At 38.2% G+C, this 19223-nt stretch overlaps 1 protein-coding gene across 4 annotated transcripts in view; it reads right to left on the reverse strand.

The window, feature by feature from the left end:
• Nucleotides 1-19223, reverse strand: part of nckipsd (NCK interacting protein with SH3 domain) — a 136350-nt gene that overhangs the window by 76643 nt on the left and 40484 nt on the right. The window contains exon 1 of one of the 4 annotated variants that reach the window (XM_008105284.3): nt 5937-5957. The exons of the other annotated variants lie outside the window; for them this stretch is intronic. Coding sequence (XP_008103491.2) covers nt 5937-5942 — 6 coding nt within the window. The 5' untranslated portion in view covers nt 5943-5957. Of the gene's footprint in view, nt 1-5936; nt 5958-19223 lie in introns of those variants that run through there. 4 annotated transcript variants of the gene reach the window in all.

Here is a 19223-nt window from a genome sequence, read left to right on the forward strand (position 1 = left end):
GGGGAAAACCTTTACCCTTGACCTTAACTACCACCAATTCCTCAATACTTTATTTCCCATACCACCAGACTTCGCCACAGCAACGCGTGGCCGGGCACAGCTAGTATATATATATAAATGTTCTGACCGTTTCTGCCTTAAAGTACACAGCAAAACTAAACACTCAAAACCCTTGAAACTTGGCCACAAAAGACATGGTCATCCCCGCTGTGTTTAGACATCAAAACCAAAAAACAATTCAAACTGGAAGTCACTCAAACCGCCCCCCCCCCCCAAAAAAAGGAAAACTGTACTGTGTGTATGCGCGGAGGAGCCCCCACCCTTGGAAAACCAATGTCAATGAAGGTCAGGGACTTCCCTGAGGGGATCTCGCGAGACTTGTAGAGCGCTTCCCGCCCTGCCGCGTGCTGCGGCACCTGCCCCCTTCCCCCTCCCCAAATCAACGGCGCCTGTGTGTCGGTTCTTGGCCGGTAATGGCGGCGTCCGGCTGAAGGACCCTCTCGGGCCTCTTTGCTCCAGCTTCTCCAGCCCGGAAGGCCTGCGGGATGAGCCAGCGACCTTCATCGCTGCCGCCAGGAAGGAGGAGGAAAGAAGGAAGGCGGTGATAGGACATGTGAGGCCAGAGGGGCCCGAGGCTTGAGGGAGAGGCTGAGGCGGCAGGAGAGGCAGGGAGAAAGAGCAGCAGGCCCCTTGCCTTCTTGGTCTTCTTTGCCGTCAGCCGCCCCCTTTTCTCCTCACTGTGGCTTGGCCTGGGCTGTCATTCGCCTCTTCCTGGTTTAAAGGGACCTCTCACTTTTTAAAGGTGAGGTTTCTGCTTAGAAGCGTCGTTCCTTCCTTTTTTCAGCCCTATTATGGTTCCGGATTGGTTGGTTGTTGTCACAGTAATCTGGAGTGTGTGTGCCCCGTTCGAGAAGTATAGCAATATTGCAGTTTAGTGGTGTAGTTCAATATATAGTCATAGATAATACTAATATTGTGTTATGCTAATAATATTGTATACATATAATATTGAGAATAATGTTATACTGTAATACTGTATAATACTAATAATATAATAATATATAATAACAATGTAATATGGGTAATTCTAATAGTATAGCAATATTGCAGTATAGTGGTGTAGTTCAATATATAGTCATAGATAATACTAATATTGTGTTATGCTAATAATATTGTATACATATAATATTGAGAATAATGTTATACTGTAATACAGTATAATACTAATAATATAATAATATATAATAACAATGTAATATTGGTAATTCTAATAGTATAGCAATATTGCAGTATAGTGGTATAGTACAATATAGTGATATATAATACCAATATTGTGCTATGCTAATATTTATTTATTTATTTGTGAAGGGGACTCAGGGAGGTTTACATATATATACATACAATACAGTAGAGTCTCACTTATCCAACATAAACGGGCCGGCAGAATGTTGGATAAACAAATATGTTGGATAATAAGGAGGCATTAAGGAAAAGCCTATTAAACATCAAATTAGGTTATGATTTTACAAATGAAGCACCAAAACATCATGTTAGACAACAAATTTGGCAGAAAAAGCAGTTCAATACGCAGTAATGCTATGTTGTAATTACTGTATTTATGAATTTAGCACCAAAATATCACAATATATTAAAAACATTGACTACAAAAATGCGTTGTATAATCCAGAACGTTGGATAAGCAAGTGTTGGATAAGTGAGACTCTACTGTATATTATATTATATGACTATACTGCAATATAATATAATATACTGTATGCATATAATATTGAGAATAATATTATAATGTAAATACAGTATAATACTAATAATATAATATTATATAGTAATAATGTAATATAGCAATTCTAATAGTATAGGAATACTGCAGCATAGTGGCAGCTAACACCTTCTATCCACCACCCAGGAAGCAGCCAGCCTATCACGCTAAAAGCCCATTAAATAATAAACAAGGTGGCACATTGCAGCATGCATGTCTGGTTCCTAGCAAGGGAAAACCAATCAAACACAACAACAACATGCTCCAAATATTGCTATAATCTACAACAAGACAGTGAAAACACACCAACACTATGCACACAGGGAAAACAGGGCCAGGTAACACCATCCAACAAACGTTGGCAAATGAACAAAACCAAGGGCCCAGTATTAAAAACCAATAAAACCAGGACATTACATAAACAACAACACTATGAACACAGGGAAATTCCACACAGGAAACAATCAGGAAAAAAAATACAAAACAATATAATGTATACAATCAGGAGAACAAATAAAAGGGGAACCATCAGAAAACAAGGGAATTCAAGAAAGAAAACAATCAGGGCCAGCTAACACCTCCAAACAAAGGATTCCCCCAGGGAGGAAGCAGCCAGGCTTGGAAGCTGCAAGGGCATTACATGCTAATCAAGGTGACTAATAACAGCATGCATACCTGCCACACCGAAGGAGGAAAACGGCCAGGCTTTGTGGCTGCAAGGCTATTCACTACTATTCCACCTGGCCAACAACTGAATCCAAAAAGCCACAGCAAAGTGGAATATACATTTAAAATTCATACTTTAAAATTGATGGGATAGGTCTACCGAATGACCTCAAATGTAATACTCAAAACAGGAATTGAAATTATGTTTTCTTCATTAATGATCTCTTAGGGGTCTGAGGACTTGCTTATTCGCTATACCACTGCTTCTTAAACTGTCACCTAGTGACCATTTTAGAAATTTACACAAATTTGTTGTGCAGGGTTTACAGTGGACTTTGCAGAAAATGCTTCAGCTGTACTTCATAAAAAGAAAAAACAGCCTACTCAGCAAGCCTTGCGAATGCTGATTTCTTATCAGTAAATGTTTGGTTTTTACACCCATTTTATATACCTATATACCCAGGGTCACATAAAAAAATTTCAGGCCAAAATAAGTTGCAAGTGGAAATGTTTAAGAAGCCCTGCTCTATACCAATAGTGGTTAATACATATGGAAGTGATCATAAATATAATCTATGTTCTAAAAACCATTCACCACAAATAAAATCCCATTTAAAATTATATTGTTTGACTTCTGTATCTATTGGGGGATACATTCTAAGATTCCACCCCCCTCCCCTGATACCTCAATGCATGGATAATAGCAAACCCTCCATTTTAATCAAACCATAAAATTGCACTGAAGGGCTAGAGAGGTCCACAGTCACAAGGCAGAGGGCAATTTTTTAGCACAGATAAGTGAAACCATGAACATCAAATCTGTGTATAAGGAGGTTATACTGCAGCATCTTTGACCAGAGACAAAGCTTCTTATGATACACTGAGCTACCCATCAGTTTTTATTGAAATGTCACTTTTGCTTCCAAAATTCTAATATCAAACTGAGCAGACTTCTCCACAGAACAGAAAACAGTGATGAGAGAGTTTGTGACTATTATACTTGTGACATCAACTCAATGATGTCAGCTAAAACTGAACAATTGAGACATTCAGAGCATGTGTCTCAGTTAACAACCCGCCTGGCTTTACCCTTACCCTCCCTCTCCCCTGTGAGTCAGTTACTATGTAATTTTGATTTCAATTCATAGCAAAAGATTGCCAGCACATCAGCTGTGTCCTCTATGGTGTTTACGATGCAATGCTATGAAACATGCACACAGTACTACAATTATCTACAAAAAACTACAATTATCACATTAACACTGCATGCATTTTTTAAAAAAGCATTCTCTATTGTTTCAAAGTTAAGAACATTATGCAAGATTTGAAATTTGCAAAAATTATTTATAAATTATTTAAACTATAAAATACTCTATTGGTGATGTATTTTTCTATTTATTATTGTGTTACTTCAATACAACTTAAACATCATGAAAATTTCCAACTGTTAAAAGGAAAATGAAACACTCCCTTTCTCTTCACCCTGTCACTTTTATTATAGTACCTCTATTCTACTTGCTTGGTGAGTAGAAAGTAGCCTTGCAACATGATTGCTTTATCTCTAAAACATTCAGGAACCAAAATTATTTTTGACTGATCAGATAAAATCAGTGTAATTCACAATAAAACAAACAAACAAACAAACAAAAAACCTGGATGCTTTTCGCAACCTACGCTGTAACTTTAAAAAAGTGTGAGATTAAATTTAAATATAACAAACATGTTTTATGTTTCTCAATTCATCCTGGACTGTGAAATCAAGCATTATACATAGAAACAGAACACAAAGTGTATACATAAAATTTTATGCATACACTTTTTTCTGTCTTTTATAATTTTATTTTTATTTTTTATATTTACTTTTTATTTTACTTTTATTTAATTTTTTCTTTCTTCTCCCTTTTCTTATCTTAGAAATCGTTGTTTTTGTCACTGTGTATAGTCACAATGTAATGTCTATGTCTTTTATTTTTATGTTTATTCTCACACCTATCACAATTAAGAAAATGCACTAATAAAATTATTTAAAAAAAGAAATAAAACAGAAAGTATGGTTAAGTAAATTGTTTCTGATGGATTTAGGCATATTCTAATCTAAGCAAGGAATAGACTCCAGCCTATATATACTATTATTATATCTAATTATTAATATTTATAACTAATACACAGTAATTTATGTTTTATCTCACAGAGAAACATTGCTTTATCTAGCAATTTACCAGTTTATTGGTTCTGGAAATGTAAATTTACAATCCAGGAATCCCAATTCTTTGGATTATGGTCATCCTTAAGCAGCGATTACCTTGCTTATTGTCCTTGTTTATTACCAAAAGCCAGACAGATATCCCTTATTTCATAATTCCAGCTCCTTTGTCCATTTCTACAGTGCTGAAGACATGGTCAGAGGTTTTTAACTCATTTAGTTCAAAGCCTTTGAAATAGTTATCTATTTTATTTATCTGAAGCATGTTTATCTTCCATTTCTGCCAAAAAGGGATCCAGGAAAAAGTACACAAAGTCAATAAAAACAAGATAATAATTTAAAAACAATGCAACTCAAAATGAAAAGCCTAAGCACGAATTCCTAAAAGTGGAATAGAGTTTATAAAGATGAACTGGAACGAAAAGAATTCAAAGAGCAGAAGAGTCTTCAGCAAATCCAATAAAAGAAGGGCTTTTCTATGTCTCCCTCTACTTTAGCCTGATATTGAAGGATGGAAGAATTAATTATGTCTGAATTCTTTATGAATTCTTATGTCTTTACACAAGAAGGCTCCCCTTCCTAAGTTATATATGCATGGAAGTGATTGTACAATACATAAACAATACATATTCAGGGAATGTTACCATATCTATCTCCTAGAAAAAAAGAAAAAAACATTCCAGACAAGCTGCTCTAGACATTAGTTGCAGGAAGATACTGTTTAGAGCTCTAATATTGTATCATCCCTCCTTCCCTGCATCAATCAAAAACACCAGGAGAAAAAGCACTGAGGTCTTTTCACAAAAAAAAATAGTGTTCTTAAATGGCAACAAGAAACGTTGTAATCAGCATGCAAGTTTGAAGGGACAAAAAACAAGAGAATGTCGCTAATTAAAGAAGGCTATGCACTTCTATTTTATGAGCAAAATAAAGTCTGGCTACAACAGCTCTGCTATGGCAACTAATATTTCCCTCCATGGTGAGCACAGTGAGCAGAAGTGATTTGCCCCAGACAATATGGCATTTCCATGGCATTGCCACACAGTCACCACTTGAGAAAAATGTGTAGAATGACTCCAGAATAGACCCAAACAGTTACTGTGTAATGGTACCGATGATATATTTGGTATCACTTTCCAGAGGCATGACTACAGAAGTGAATCAAGACACTTTTGTGATATTTGTGATTTCTCCAATGATAAAATGGATAAAAATGAAATGTAATCACTGGTCCAAAGGTCCTCCACACTTCTCCTTCAAAGTACCTTTGTCCATTCCTCATAAAATTACCTTCATTTTTGTAGACACTGCTGGGAATCTTGTGACTATGGCCGATTCAGGCTTTTGTGCTGCTTCAAAAGCTATGTGATGGTAGTGTGATCCTCACTATGCTCCATCCCCCAGCCACTTTTCCATTCCCCCACCCTTCAATGATGGGGGGGGGGGAATCACTCCTGCAGAGTACTTCTCTAAGTGCCATTGTACAAAACACCATGGTTGTTTAAATGCCAGTCACATAGGAGAACTTGTTCAGCAGTCTAGAATAATCATACCTTTCAGAAAAGCATTCTTCTAGATAAATGGGATCTTATAGTGTGTGCTGACAGATCCAAAGACGTACTGCAGGCATGTGCTGTGCGTGCAATTTACATATTTAAGGCAATGGGCCAGTTACAGATATGACAAGACTCTGAAAAATGTGCTTTTCAACCAAGCCATTTCCTTTCCTTTGGGGATGTTAGATTAAGCACAAATAATACTCTGCCTCTTCCTTGTCTCTCTCAATTTAAGGGAAAGCAAGAGAGACTTGCAATAGTTTTATTCCAAACACCGTATGCCAAATTAGAAACAAGACAATCTCAACATGTGGGCTAGGGATTTGGCTCACCTACTCTATCTAATACACCATATTCAAGCAAGCATCAAAAACAGCTTGAAAGGCCTCCTCACTAGCTAATAAGCAACACAAAATACAGAAAGAGGCTTTCATTTGCTTTCTACTCTGTAACCCTGTGGAAACATGAAGCTTTATCATCCTTTCAGCTATCCATTGTTTATTTTGGTTAAAATTAAAGCTGGCTTTGATACTAGGACTGCAAAGTTTACACAAAACTACACCTACTCATTTTGTAAAAAAAACAAAACCAAAAAAAACCATGCTGCTTCCCCCAGATCATATGGCCCTGCCAGAAAGAGAAATCGTACTTGCCATTGCTACTGGTTAGCATTTTCTTTACTGTTTCAAATCCAATGGAAACAGAGTGAGGGCAACACCAGAGAGAGTTTGTCAGGTGAGGAAGTTGCCTCAATCACAGTCTGTTTGATGCAAATATAATTATTGTTAGATAATGCAAAAGATAGTTTGCCCATCATAGATTTAGATACTGTAATAATAAACGTATATATTTTATTAATCACTTTATTTATTATGTTTATTAATCATCCTTTAAATATGGAGAAGGTGAACCACAACATATAATCATTAATAAGAGAAGCAAATAATATACATAGCCATGTGTCTCTACCCCCACTCCATATTTTGAAAGCTGAAAAGTTGAAGAACAGTATTTTTTTTAAATTAAAGAACCTTTTTTCTCCACTAGAATCCCATTACTCCTCATACAAATCTGACTTCTGATGTCAAAAGTCAGACGCCAATAAGAGAGCAAAACAGAGTTTATTAAAAGTCACTCTACCAAGTTAAAAGCCCTGCTCAAGTGTTGCAGATTCAAGACAGTGGCTTCCTCAATTGAGTCTATCCATCTGCAATGCACTCTTCCTCTCTTCCTATTGCCTTCCACCTTACCAAACATGGCTATTTTTTCTAGTGAAGCCATCTCTTCTCATGATGTGTCCAAAGTATGGCATATAGGGAGAAATTCAGATTTGATTTGCTTTAGCATCAATTTATTTGTCTTATTAACAGTCCACGGTATCCATAGAACTCTTCTCTAACATCACTTTCAAATGAATTAATTTTCCTCCTATCAGTTTATTCACTAACCACCTTATACGACCATACATAGAAATGAGAAATACAATGACATGGACAATTCTAACTTCAGTATTCAATCACATATCTTCACATTTCAGGATCTTGGCGAGTACCTTAATAGCTGCACTTCCAAGTCCTAGCCTTCTTCTGATTTCTTGACTGCAGTCTCTACTCTGATTGATTACTGAGACAATGCATGGAAAAGACTGCTGGCTTAGTCTTTAAAACTTCACACACCATAGGTATTATGTTATGCCCTTTTGATTGGAAAAAACACACAAACAGCACTCATTGCAATAACGTCATAGTGAAATGGAAAGAAAGCCACCATAAATCATTGACATACAATACATATAATACACAGTGTTAGCTAATAAGCAAGTATGCAAATTTTCTAGTAGTAAACTGTGTTACATAAACCTAAAATACATTTCCGATGTCCTTTTGGTGCTAACCATGCACAACGCTGACAGTTATTGGATCTGTTGATTCACAACACCTCAATGGAGTGAGGCAGCATGGAAATAACAAGCAGCACTCAACATGTTACTTTTGAGATAATAATGCTACCACTCCTACTGCTTTGTGCAGGAAATGCAATAATTTTATTACAGTGGGTAACATTTAATTTAGGTCATTTATAAGATCATTAATAGTTTTTGAAAACAGAGTATTAAATGAAATTTTAAAAAATATCCTACTGATAATATCAGCCTTCTATTTAATAGTTAACTACCCTGTTTTCCCCCTAAAACAAGACATCCCCAGAAAATAAAGCCTAGTAGAGGTTTTGCTGAATTGCTAAATATAAGGCCTCCCCTGAAAGTAAGACCTAGCAAAGTTTTTGTTTGGAAGCATGCCTGCTGAACAGAACACCAGAGCATGCAGGATTGGTAAATGTACATACCATAGAGTATTATACATGGAAATAATGGTAGTAACAAGAAATTCTTGATAGGATTCACAGTTTGACTGGTTATGCTGGCTTGTGATGACAACTACTGTACAGTATATATTAAATGTTCATTTTTTTGTTCAACAATAAATGTGAATTCTTCTTCATGGAAATATAAGACATCCCCTGAAAATAAGACCTAGCGCATCTTTGGGAGCAAAATTTAATATAAGTCACTGTCTTATTTTTGGGAAAACACGGTAGAGAAGGCTGTTTTAAAAGGCAATTTTTCAAGCACCAGACATACATTTTGCTCTACTGCTATCACTTGTATGCCTTCAAATAGTTTCATTTAAGATAAATAAAAATAAATCCAGATAACTGTTTAAGAAAGGCCTGTATTACCAAATACAATTGAATAAATAATCAATCTGGGCACATCCTAATTTTAGTGTGTTATTTTATCCTGACAAAAACAGTGAGAAATGGTCTGCCAACAACAAGTTTATAAGACAATAAAATCAGAATTATATGGGGATCTGCTTTGCAGTAGTTTGTGTATATTTTATTTGGACTGGTTCATTAACCAGAGACTTAAGAGAAATTACTAAAGCAAAAGTTTGTCAAAGACTGAGTTTCAATTCACAAACCTTCCATTTTAAATTATAGAAAGTCTCTACTGGGACTTATAAAAGTTAGGAATTTCTATTTACAAAAAGGTTAGTAGGAAAAGCAACCACAGTATCAACATGTTATCATGACTGCACAGAGATGAACAAGAGAGCAATTCCCACATTCTGTGTGAATGCTCTATAATGTACGAGACTGAACTAGATGCCCTCCGAGGTCTCTTCCAGTTCATAGAATCATAGAATCATAGAATAGTAGAGTTGGAAGAGACCTCATGGGCCATCCAGTCCAACCCCCTGCCAAGAAGCAGGAAATCGCATTCATAGCACCCCCGACAGATGGCCATCCAGCCTCTGCTTAAAAGCCTCCAAAGAAGGAGCCTCCACCACAGTCCGGGGAAGAGAGTTCCACTGCCGAACAGCTCTCACTGTGAGGAAGTTCTTCCTGATGTTCAGGTGGAATCTCCTTTCCTGTAGTTTGAAGCCATTGTTCCGTGTCCTAGTCTGCAGGGCAGCAGAAAACAAGCTTGCTCCCTTCCTCCCTATGACTTCCCCTCACATATTTGTACATGGCTATCATGTCTCCTCTCAGCCTTCTCTTCTGCAGGCTAAACATGCCCAGTTCTTTAAGCCTCTCCTCATAGGGCTTGTTCTCCAGAACTTTGATCATTTTAGTTGCCCTCCTCTGGACGCTTTCCAGCTTGTCAACATCTCCCTTCAACTGTGGTGCCCAGAATTGGACGCAGTATTCCAGGTGTGGTCTGACCAAGGCAGAATAGAGGGGGAGCATGACTTCCCTGGATCTAGACGCTATTCCCCTATTGATGCAGGCCAGAATCCCGTTGGCTTTCTTAGCAGCCGCATCACATTGCTGGCTCATGTTTAACTTGTTGTCCACGAGGACTCCAAGATCTTTTCCACATGTACTGCTGTCTAGCCAGGCGTCCCCCATTCTGTATCTTTGCATTCCATTTTTTCTGCCGAAGTGAAGTATCTTGCATTTGTCCCTGTTGAACTTCATTTTGTTAGTTTTGGCCCATCTCTCTAGTCTGTCAAGATCGTTTTGAATTCTGCTCCTTTCTTCTGGAGTGTTGGCTATCCCTCCCAGTTTGGTGTCGTCTGCAAACTTGATGATAGTGCCTTCTAACCCTTCGTCTAAGTCATTAAGAAAGATGTTGAACAGAACCGGGCCCAGGACAGAACCCTGCGGCACTCCACTCGTGACTTCTTTCCAAGATGAAGACGACGCATTGGTGAGCACCCTTTGGGTTCGTTCGCTTAGCCAATTACAGATCCACCTAACTGTTGTTTTGTGTAGCCCACATTTTACTAGTTTGTTTGCCAGAAGGTTGTGAGGGACTTTGTCGAAGGCCTTACTGAAATCTAGGTAGGCTACATCCACGGTATTCCCTGTATCGACCCAACTCATAACTCTGTCGAAAAAAGAGATCAGATTAGTCTGGCATGACTTGTTTTTGGTAAATCCGTGTTGACTATTAGCAATGACTGCATCTGTTTCTAAGTGTTTGCAGACCACTTCCTTAATGATCTTTTCCAGAATTTTGCCTGGTATCGATGTGAGGCTGACCGGACGGTAATTGTTTGGGTCATTCTTTTTTCCCTTCTTGAAGATAGGGACCACATTTGCCCTCCTCCAATCTGCTGGGACTTCTCCCGTTCTCCAAGAACTCTCAAATATGATTGCCAGTGGTTTTGAAATAACTTCCGCTAGTTCCTTCAGTACTCTTGGATGTAGTTGATCTGGCCCTGGCGACTTGAATTCGTTTAGAGTGGCCAGGTGTTCCTGGACAACTTGTTTCCCTGTTTGGGGTTGGATTTCCCCAAATCCTTCGTCCATTTCATGTTGCTGAGGTTGAAGGTGGCTTTCTTTTTGTGAGAAGACCGAGGCAAAGAAGGCATTGAGCAGTTCTGCCTTTTCCCTGTCCCCTGTCGCCATCACCCCATCTTCTCCTTGCAGAGGCCCTATCGCCTCCCTTTTCTTCCTTTTTCTACCAACGTAAGCTAAAAAGCCTTTTTTGTTGTTTTTAATGTCCCTGGCAAGCCTGAGCTCATTTTGCGCTTTAGCCTTGCGAACCTTTTCCCTACAGGAGTTGGCTATACGTTTGAATTCTTCTCATACAGATACAGTTCTCATACAGATACTTAGTACATAGCTGTTCTTTCTTTTTTTCTTTTCTGGAAGTTAGGGTGTTGGTGGTGAGATTCATTCCTTTGGGAAGGCAATGCTGCTTGCCAGAGTCAAGATCAGAACACTCACAGCCCAAAACTCGGAATGTGCCTATCTGTATATTTATAAGTGCATGGTTTATGAATGTTTGGTGTATTTAATTTTAATTGATTCATAATGTATTGTATTATTTTTATGTATGTGCTTTTATTGTAAGCCACCCTGAGTTCCCTATTGGGTGAGAGGGGCGGGATACAAATACTGTAATAAATAAATAAATAAATAAATGTTCCTATACTGACTTGACAGGAAATGGAAAAAGTGAGGAATAATAATCTGGCCTTCCTCCTTTGAGCTGTAGCTCATTTCTCTGTTTGCTTGATCAATAGCCAACATCAGCAAGTAGTTATTAAAAGGGAAGCTGTCCATGGCCACATTGCTCTACTGTGAACAGCTGAGTTGGCTAGCTGCAAAGGGGAAGAAAAAGCAGGGAGCTGGAGAGAGAAACAGATCAATGCAGGCAGCAAGGAGGCATGGTTTCAAAACTATGCAAAAGAGAAAAATCTATGCCTTCCCTTTGAAGAAGGGAAGAAAACAAGATATAGCTTTCGGGTATCAGCTATATAAGCAAAGCCATGTGTATTTTAATAAAGCTACAAATGAGGAAAAGGCACACTGCTGTCTCTCTCAGGGGACTGACTTAGAAGAAAGCACCACTAGTTACATTTCTCTTCCTGGACAGATGTGAGAAAAATTGTACAAAAGGAACAGTAAACTAGAGACACAAATCCCAAGGATCTTTTTAACAGCAATCGGAAGAGAACCCAGGGGCTTGGCAGAGTAACACTTCTGCCTACAAAGCTGTCATTGTGAAATGTAAAGACACCAGCACAAACTTTAAAGAGACCTTGAGATGTATTATTCTGATATAAAGGACAAGGTTCTGCCTGGTGCTATGAGACATGCTTATACTAAATAAGGCCGCACATATGGCTCTTTTGCTTAAGTAAAATTACTTTTTGGCCTTCACCTTGTCACAAAAATTGTGTGCACACTTTTTTCTTTCAAATGAATTCAGAATCATTCTTGGCTCATTATTAGGTGAATCTTAGATCACAAGGGAACAACAGTAAAGGAACTTCCTTGTGGGTAAAGAACCCAGGCACAGTATTTTGGTAACTGGTATCAGTATGACACCACAAGCACCACTAACCAATAATTATTAATACCACCCTCATTCTCATAGCATCTCACATGCTGGAGATATTGTACAGCTAATACGACCAATAATCTTTGACAGTACCTCCATGAATATGCATCTAAATATTTGGCCTAAATAACACATGCAAGGAAGAGTGATATAACATAATAAAAGATCAGATGCTTTTCATGAAGAAGATCCCAGTCCCAGTTCTCCTCCTATTTTGCAAGGAAATTCCTATTTGGTCAATGAGCTGCCATAAATTGAGAATAATCCTAGGATTAAACATTTTAGTATAAGATTGAGGCCTGTACATGATGGAACAATGGCCCTATATTTTTAAAGAAGTGTACAATCAACGTTGATGCAATATCTTTACAGCAGCGATATGTTCATAATTAAACATCAGCAGTATAATCCTTAAATGACAGTGTTAAGCAGCTAAGGTTTGAAAATATTTTCCGAGATTCGCACCAGTGAAAACATTTCAAGAAACTAATAGGGAAAGGTGAGGATCAGTAGGTTCACAATCTATTTCAAATGTTGTATATGTATAAAATCTAAAGCTGAAATTATTTGTCAATGCTGGATAAATCCTCATCTCCATTTTGATTTTTTTTATACTGAAGCCTCATATTTCAAGAAGTAATGAGGATATTGGGAAGATACATATTCTACAGAGGGATCAGATGTTTATCTAATTCTATGTAATCCAATTTAGAGTGTAAGTGCTTCCTTTATTAACTGTACCAAGCTGGCTCATCTGGGTTATTTTTAAAACTGGAAAAGTAGCTTCCTTCCTGTCCATTTTTCTTATTACAATATTGATTTTTGTAGTCATGTCTTTCTGAGTCCCGTGGTTCTAGACTGGCAACATGAACATAGACACCCTCAGCTATTATGTCATACCTTTTGAAAACACTAAATACATCACATGGCCGTACTGTCTCTTTAAGGACAAACCTGAAACTCAATTACATTGTAGCTATGAAAACTGGCCCCTGTGCACCCAAAAATGCTCGAGATTGAGCCTTTTCTGTGTTGATGATTGAAGTTAAATGAAAGGCAGTTATCCTGATAGGTCATCCAATAATTTGCCCCTGGATACATCAAAAAGGGTATGATTATTTAGAAATGCTATTAGAAAAGGAAGGACATGTTGCCCACCTGTAACTATGTTTCTACGTGGTTTGGTCCAGGTTATCTACAGCAGTGTTTCTCAAACTATGCTCTTCCAAGTGTTTTGGACTTCAGTTCCCAGAAATCTCAGCTACCTTACCAGCTGTTAGGAATTGTGGAAGCTGGAGGAGAAAATTTTGAGAAACACTGACCTACAGAATCACATTCTCCCATACAATCCACCCTGCACACTGAGGTCCTCTGTGGGGCATATACTCCAGTCGGCCAGAACCCGAGTGGCAACAGTCATCCAGAGGATCTTTTCATCGACCGCCAGAAGACTGTGGAATGACCTGCCAGAAGAGATTCTAGAGCTATACCAGCTGTCAAAATTTAACAATTTAAGAGTTATCTCTTCTCGAAGGCAGGCCTATACAGTCAATTTTAACTTGTGAATTTTTTTCATATTAATTTTTATAATAGTACAAAATTATTTTTTTTTTTCAGTAAAAACAAAAGTACAGAAAAGGGTAATTAGGAAGATCAAAAGGGTGGGGAAGAGGAAAGGAGAAGGAAAAGAGATATAGAAAAAAGAGAAAAAGTAGAAAGAAAAAAGTAATAATAATAAAAAGTGGTGCACAAAAGGGAAAAAATGTTGTAGTTTGATTTGACTTCCATCTACTCCTTGATTTAAAAAAATTAACCTGTGAATTCTAACTTGCATTTTATTGGTGAATCTTAATGTACATATTACCTGTACAAGGAGAAGTGCATAATAAATTATTTTATTATTATTATTATTATTATTATTATTATTATTTCTTCAAATGGTCATCTGTGAATTGATACAACTATAATGTGACTCATTCACACTCACACACAGAGAATTCTTGAATCAAAGCTTAAACCCACAATCCCAGTGCCAGTAAGTCAGTATCCATGTTTCAAGGTCAAACAAACCAGTAAGTAACAGCATAACGAATTGTAAGACAGAATCCAAAGCACTTAAGTCCAATTCCGGTCCAACGTTAACAAAGCCAGTAACACGAGTTAATGATAACATCATCCAGCAAGATGTTGCCTCCAGCAAAAAGACTGTGAACTCAAGAGTCTTTTGTGATAAAACCACAGGTGTTGCTTGTGAATAGCCTGTTTCTCATCTAACCTGGCAGACCTGCATAATTGAGCTTGCTCTCTGCAAAATTTCACATGAGAAGGAGCGGTTAACCCTTCAGCAGCCTGCCCTGAAGAGTTGTTTGCTCCTTCTGCTTGCTCCTCCTGCTGGGACATGGTGGCTACTGCTAAGGGTTCTCCTGCAGCTACTACACTCTGCTGTGCAAGTTGCTAGTCTGCAGCACCAACCACTCGTCCTCACTATCAGAGCTGACCAGGACAACAACTGAGTCACACTGTGCTTCCTGCACCCCCCTTACTTCCTGTCTCAGGATCAAGAGAGGATCCTTCACCCCAGTGTCCGATCCTTGCACCTGACGCCCTGAAGGGTTGGGACGTAACCCCTCTTCCAGACATTGTTTGGACCATCCTCAATGCCCCATGCAGACGTTTCACAGCTAAATCCTACACCTTTGAGTGTTCCCGCTTCTGCTCCTTTCTCCAACAATAATATCTCTCTCTTCACTCAGCCTCCATCTCAGACATGGAACTGAGGAGCCTGCCAGCATGGGGGCAATTTATAGCTGAAGGAGAAAGGCAGGGTTACTGCCAAAATTGGAAACTAAAGAATTTAGTAAAGGTTCCATAAGAGCCTGTGCAAGCATAGTATGATTCAGTTTTGTGATTCATAGAAACCCCAAAGAAGAAGCATTTACCAACAGAGTAGCAGCACTGGGAAGGAATTCTTATCGAGGACAGGGGTAGGCAAACACACCTAGGCAATAACAAATTTTGTCTCTATGCACCCTGAAACCCACTGTTGCACATTATTTCTGATTTCTATGTAGGCTGACTTTCAGCTATGTTGGGGGGATGAGAGACAGAAGAGTACAACAAAGGCCAATGTCAAATTCTGGTCAAATGTAGTGACACAAGATGTGGGGTGGGAAATTTTCTTGAATAAAGCGATATTTTTCTGTGTAAAACTTTCCACACTACATGTTTAGGTATGTGTTTATCCATAGTTGTTGGGTGTTCTACTACAATCAGTCATGTTAGGTCACATCCAGAATGATAAACAAAACCAGAAAATCTCAAACTGTGTGTTCTTTCCAGTTTTATTTTGGAGATCCATACATAGTTTGTCCCAGAATGTTTTCTGTAATCAGATACTTTTTATAGCAGCTATCCAGTCAGTTGATTTTAAACCTGTCAAAAATAAGAACAAAATGTGGGATTTCTCAATCAGTCTGTATGTTTCCTTAAGTGGGCTACAGGATATGAAGTTCAAGCCTTAACAAATCCTAGTGTTTAATGGAACAGAGACTAACCAATGAAGGCACTGCTAAGATAGTTATTCTTTTGCAGAATGGCTTGCTTCTCAATTAGTCAGAAGTGTAAGTAGTCAAGTCAAAACATGATATGTCACCTGTACCAATAGAATCACGTACATCCATTAGTGATATAAAATATTCAACTACTTGTATTTTGTTGTATAATGAATCACTTTTACTCAACTTGAAATAGTGTACACTAGCTTCACCTGCCTAATGCAAAAAACTAGAAGCTGCTTGAAGGCAAACCTGGTTGAGGCATTGAGTCATAAAATCAGAGTTGGAAGGTGGCTCATGGGTCATTGAGAGTAATCTCTTACTCCATTTTGGATCTTCAGACAAATCATCCTAACAGGTATCCGGATTCTTTTTGACAACTTCCGGAGATGGATTCCACCGTCAAACTACTCTTACTGTCAAGAAGTTCCTTCTAATGTTCAACTAAAATCTACTCTTCTGTAACTTCAGACCATTACACCTGGTCCTACCTTCTAGGGCAACCAAAAACAGGCTTGACCCCTTCTCTGTGTCAGTCCTTGAGGTATTTAAAGAGTGCATTTATGTCAGTCTTCTCTTCACCATGATGAACATGGACAGCTCCTTTAATCTTTCCTGATAAATATTTTCTCGCTATCTCTCATTGCCCTAAGAACTTGTTTCAACATGCCTATACCCTTTCTAAAATGAAGGAAACCAGAACTAAACTCAGTACTCCAGACGAGTTCAGCACAGAATACACTATACTGGGATTATTATTCCTTCAGCTTGGAAACTACACTTCTATTAATGCTTCTATTAAAACATTTCCCTTTTTTGCTGCAACATCATGCAGCTGCTTATTTTCAACTTATAAGCAACAATATCCCAAAGGTAGTTTTCACATGCACTACTGCTGATACATGTATCTCTATCCTAGACTCATGCATTTGTTTTTGTGGCCTAAATGTAGAATTTTGTATTTATCTCTACTGAATTTCATTTTATTAATTTCTGCCCAGTGTTCTAGTTTATCTGGATCTCTTTAAATCCTGTTCCTATTTTCCAATGCTGTTTGTTCCATATGATGGAGCTATTCAGTGTGTAACCTGTGAGAGTAATGTGTTCGTTACCACAGATCACACAGTACCGGAAACTAGGAAAGAAGCTGGCAGGTGCTTACTGGAGTGTGCTACACACAGATATTTCCCTACATGAAACACCCTTCACTTCACATGGATTATCTTGCCAGCAATAGTATGGCTGTATATGATAAGACTGTCACCTCTACTCATAAAAGTAATGGCAGTGAAAGCTGGGAATCAATTCTGACATAAATTAGAAGTTTCCAATTTTGAAAAACAAATCAATATAGATGAATCTCGGGGAGGGATAACATTCATTACTTGAAGCAACACAATTTTGAGCACTGGCAGTGCTTTCTTGATGAAAGCTGTAGACACTACCTCTTCCAATATCATTGATTCTCAGCTCAAGAAAAAAATATTTGGCATCTTATCCATTTAGTTGCTTGTGAGGCTTTATACTCACTAAACCAAGAGATAGATCTTCTCTTTCAAGAATGGAGGAAACACGTGCTGATTCCTATCATCCATTTGCATGACTGATACACAGAAAAGCTTTGTTTGTGGATTTTATTTATTTATTTATTTTCTTTTTCCTTTTTCCTTCCTTTTTCCTTTCTTATATGCCGTGTTACATTTATCTTCTTACTATCCTATAATATTTTATTAAGGAAAAAAAAAAAGAAAAAGATTTGTATGTTTGCTGCCCTGTATCCAAATATCTTCTGGCAGCTTGCAATAAAATGTGTTTAAAACAACAGAAGACTAAAATGTTTTACATTACCTGTCAGTTAAAAACCAGACAATTTAAAACCAGTTACACCAATTTAAAATTACACCAATAATAGCACATGTATAACCTCAATATACTCAATGGGGCTAAAAAATTCCGAAAAGGGTGCCTATCTGAATGGGATTTTTGTCTCACGTCTGAGAGGGAAAAAAGCATAATTGGGAGAAAATAATTATAGTTCTTCTAAGGGCCAGTTTTAGAGAGAGACTGAAGGTTTGAATAGAGGCTGGAGCCCAAAATGTCTTTGCTTTCAAAAATATATGTAATCTATTCCAAATAATAAGACTACCCTATCATATTTGTTTATACAGCCCAAAGGAGAAGAAGGACCAAGCCAAAGGCAATACAGAGCGATAGGGAAAAATAAAAGATGTTTTTCCAAGGGCCAGTTATAGAGAGAGAGGTTTGATTTCTAAACAGAGAAGGGAAGCCCAACAATTTCTTTCCTTTGAAAAATATTTCTTTTCTTTAAAAAAAACCAAGAGGGGGAGGAGGAAGGGGGTTTTCCACAAAGAATAAAGAAGAAAAGCCCCACATGCACTCTCTAGCCAATCCCATCCCTACGACTTCAAAATGCCCAGCCTTCAAAGAGATATTTTAAAAATATGCCAAGCAGCCACACAAAAAATAAAACCCAAATCTTTGCCCAGTGTCTAGTGCCCTCACCAGCAAGGTAAGGAAGCAGCAAGGAAAGGCAAAAGGCAAGGGCAAGGCAACTAGCAAGCCAAGCCAAGTGGAGCGAGAGAGCAAGCCAGCCAGCCCGCCAGCTCACCAGCACCCAGCAGCAGCAGCAAAGGACGCAACCACAATGGCTGCTTTAGGGGCAGTCTCCTCCTAATATATCCTCCCTGTCCAGGCCATGTCACTGTTTCCTTGGCCTCCGGTTGGCCAAAGATCACCTCCTCCCACCTCCTCCTCTGACACATGCAGAAAAAGTATCCTGGCGTGGAAGCCATACAGTCGAAAATGAAAGCAAAGCACGGTGACCGTACAGCTTTCTCTTTTGTGTCACTTTTTGTTTCGTCTGAAAATGATGTCTTTCTTTTTGTGTATCCAAATGGATGGTACGAAACGAATACACGAATGAAACAGATAAAACAAATACTGTGCACACCTCTATTGTGAACCATAGTTTCTACAAGACACATTGTTTCGGTCACCGTTTCCATGTAAGGTGCCATGAATAGTTAAATGGAGGGCCCTTCCCCATTATCAGAATTACACAACAATCCTACTTTAACCGCCATAC

This window comes from Anolis carolinensis, chromosome 2, assembly GCF_035594765.1.
Source record: "Anolis carolinensis isolate JA03-04 chromosome 2, rAnoCar3.1.pri, whole genome shotgun sequence".
NCBI lineage: Eukaryota > Metazoa > Chordata > Lepidosauria > Squamata > Dactyloidae > Anolis > Anolis carolinensis.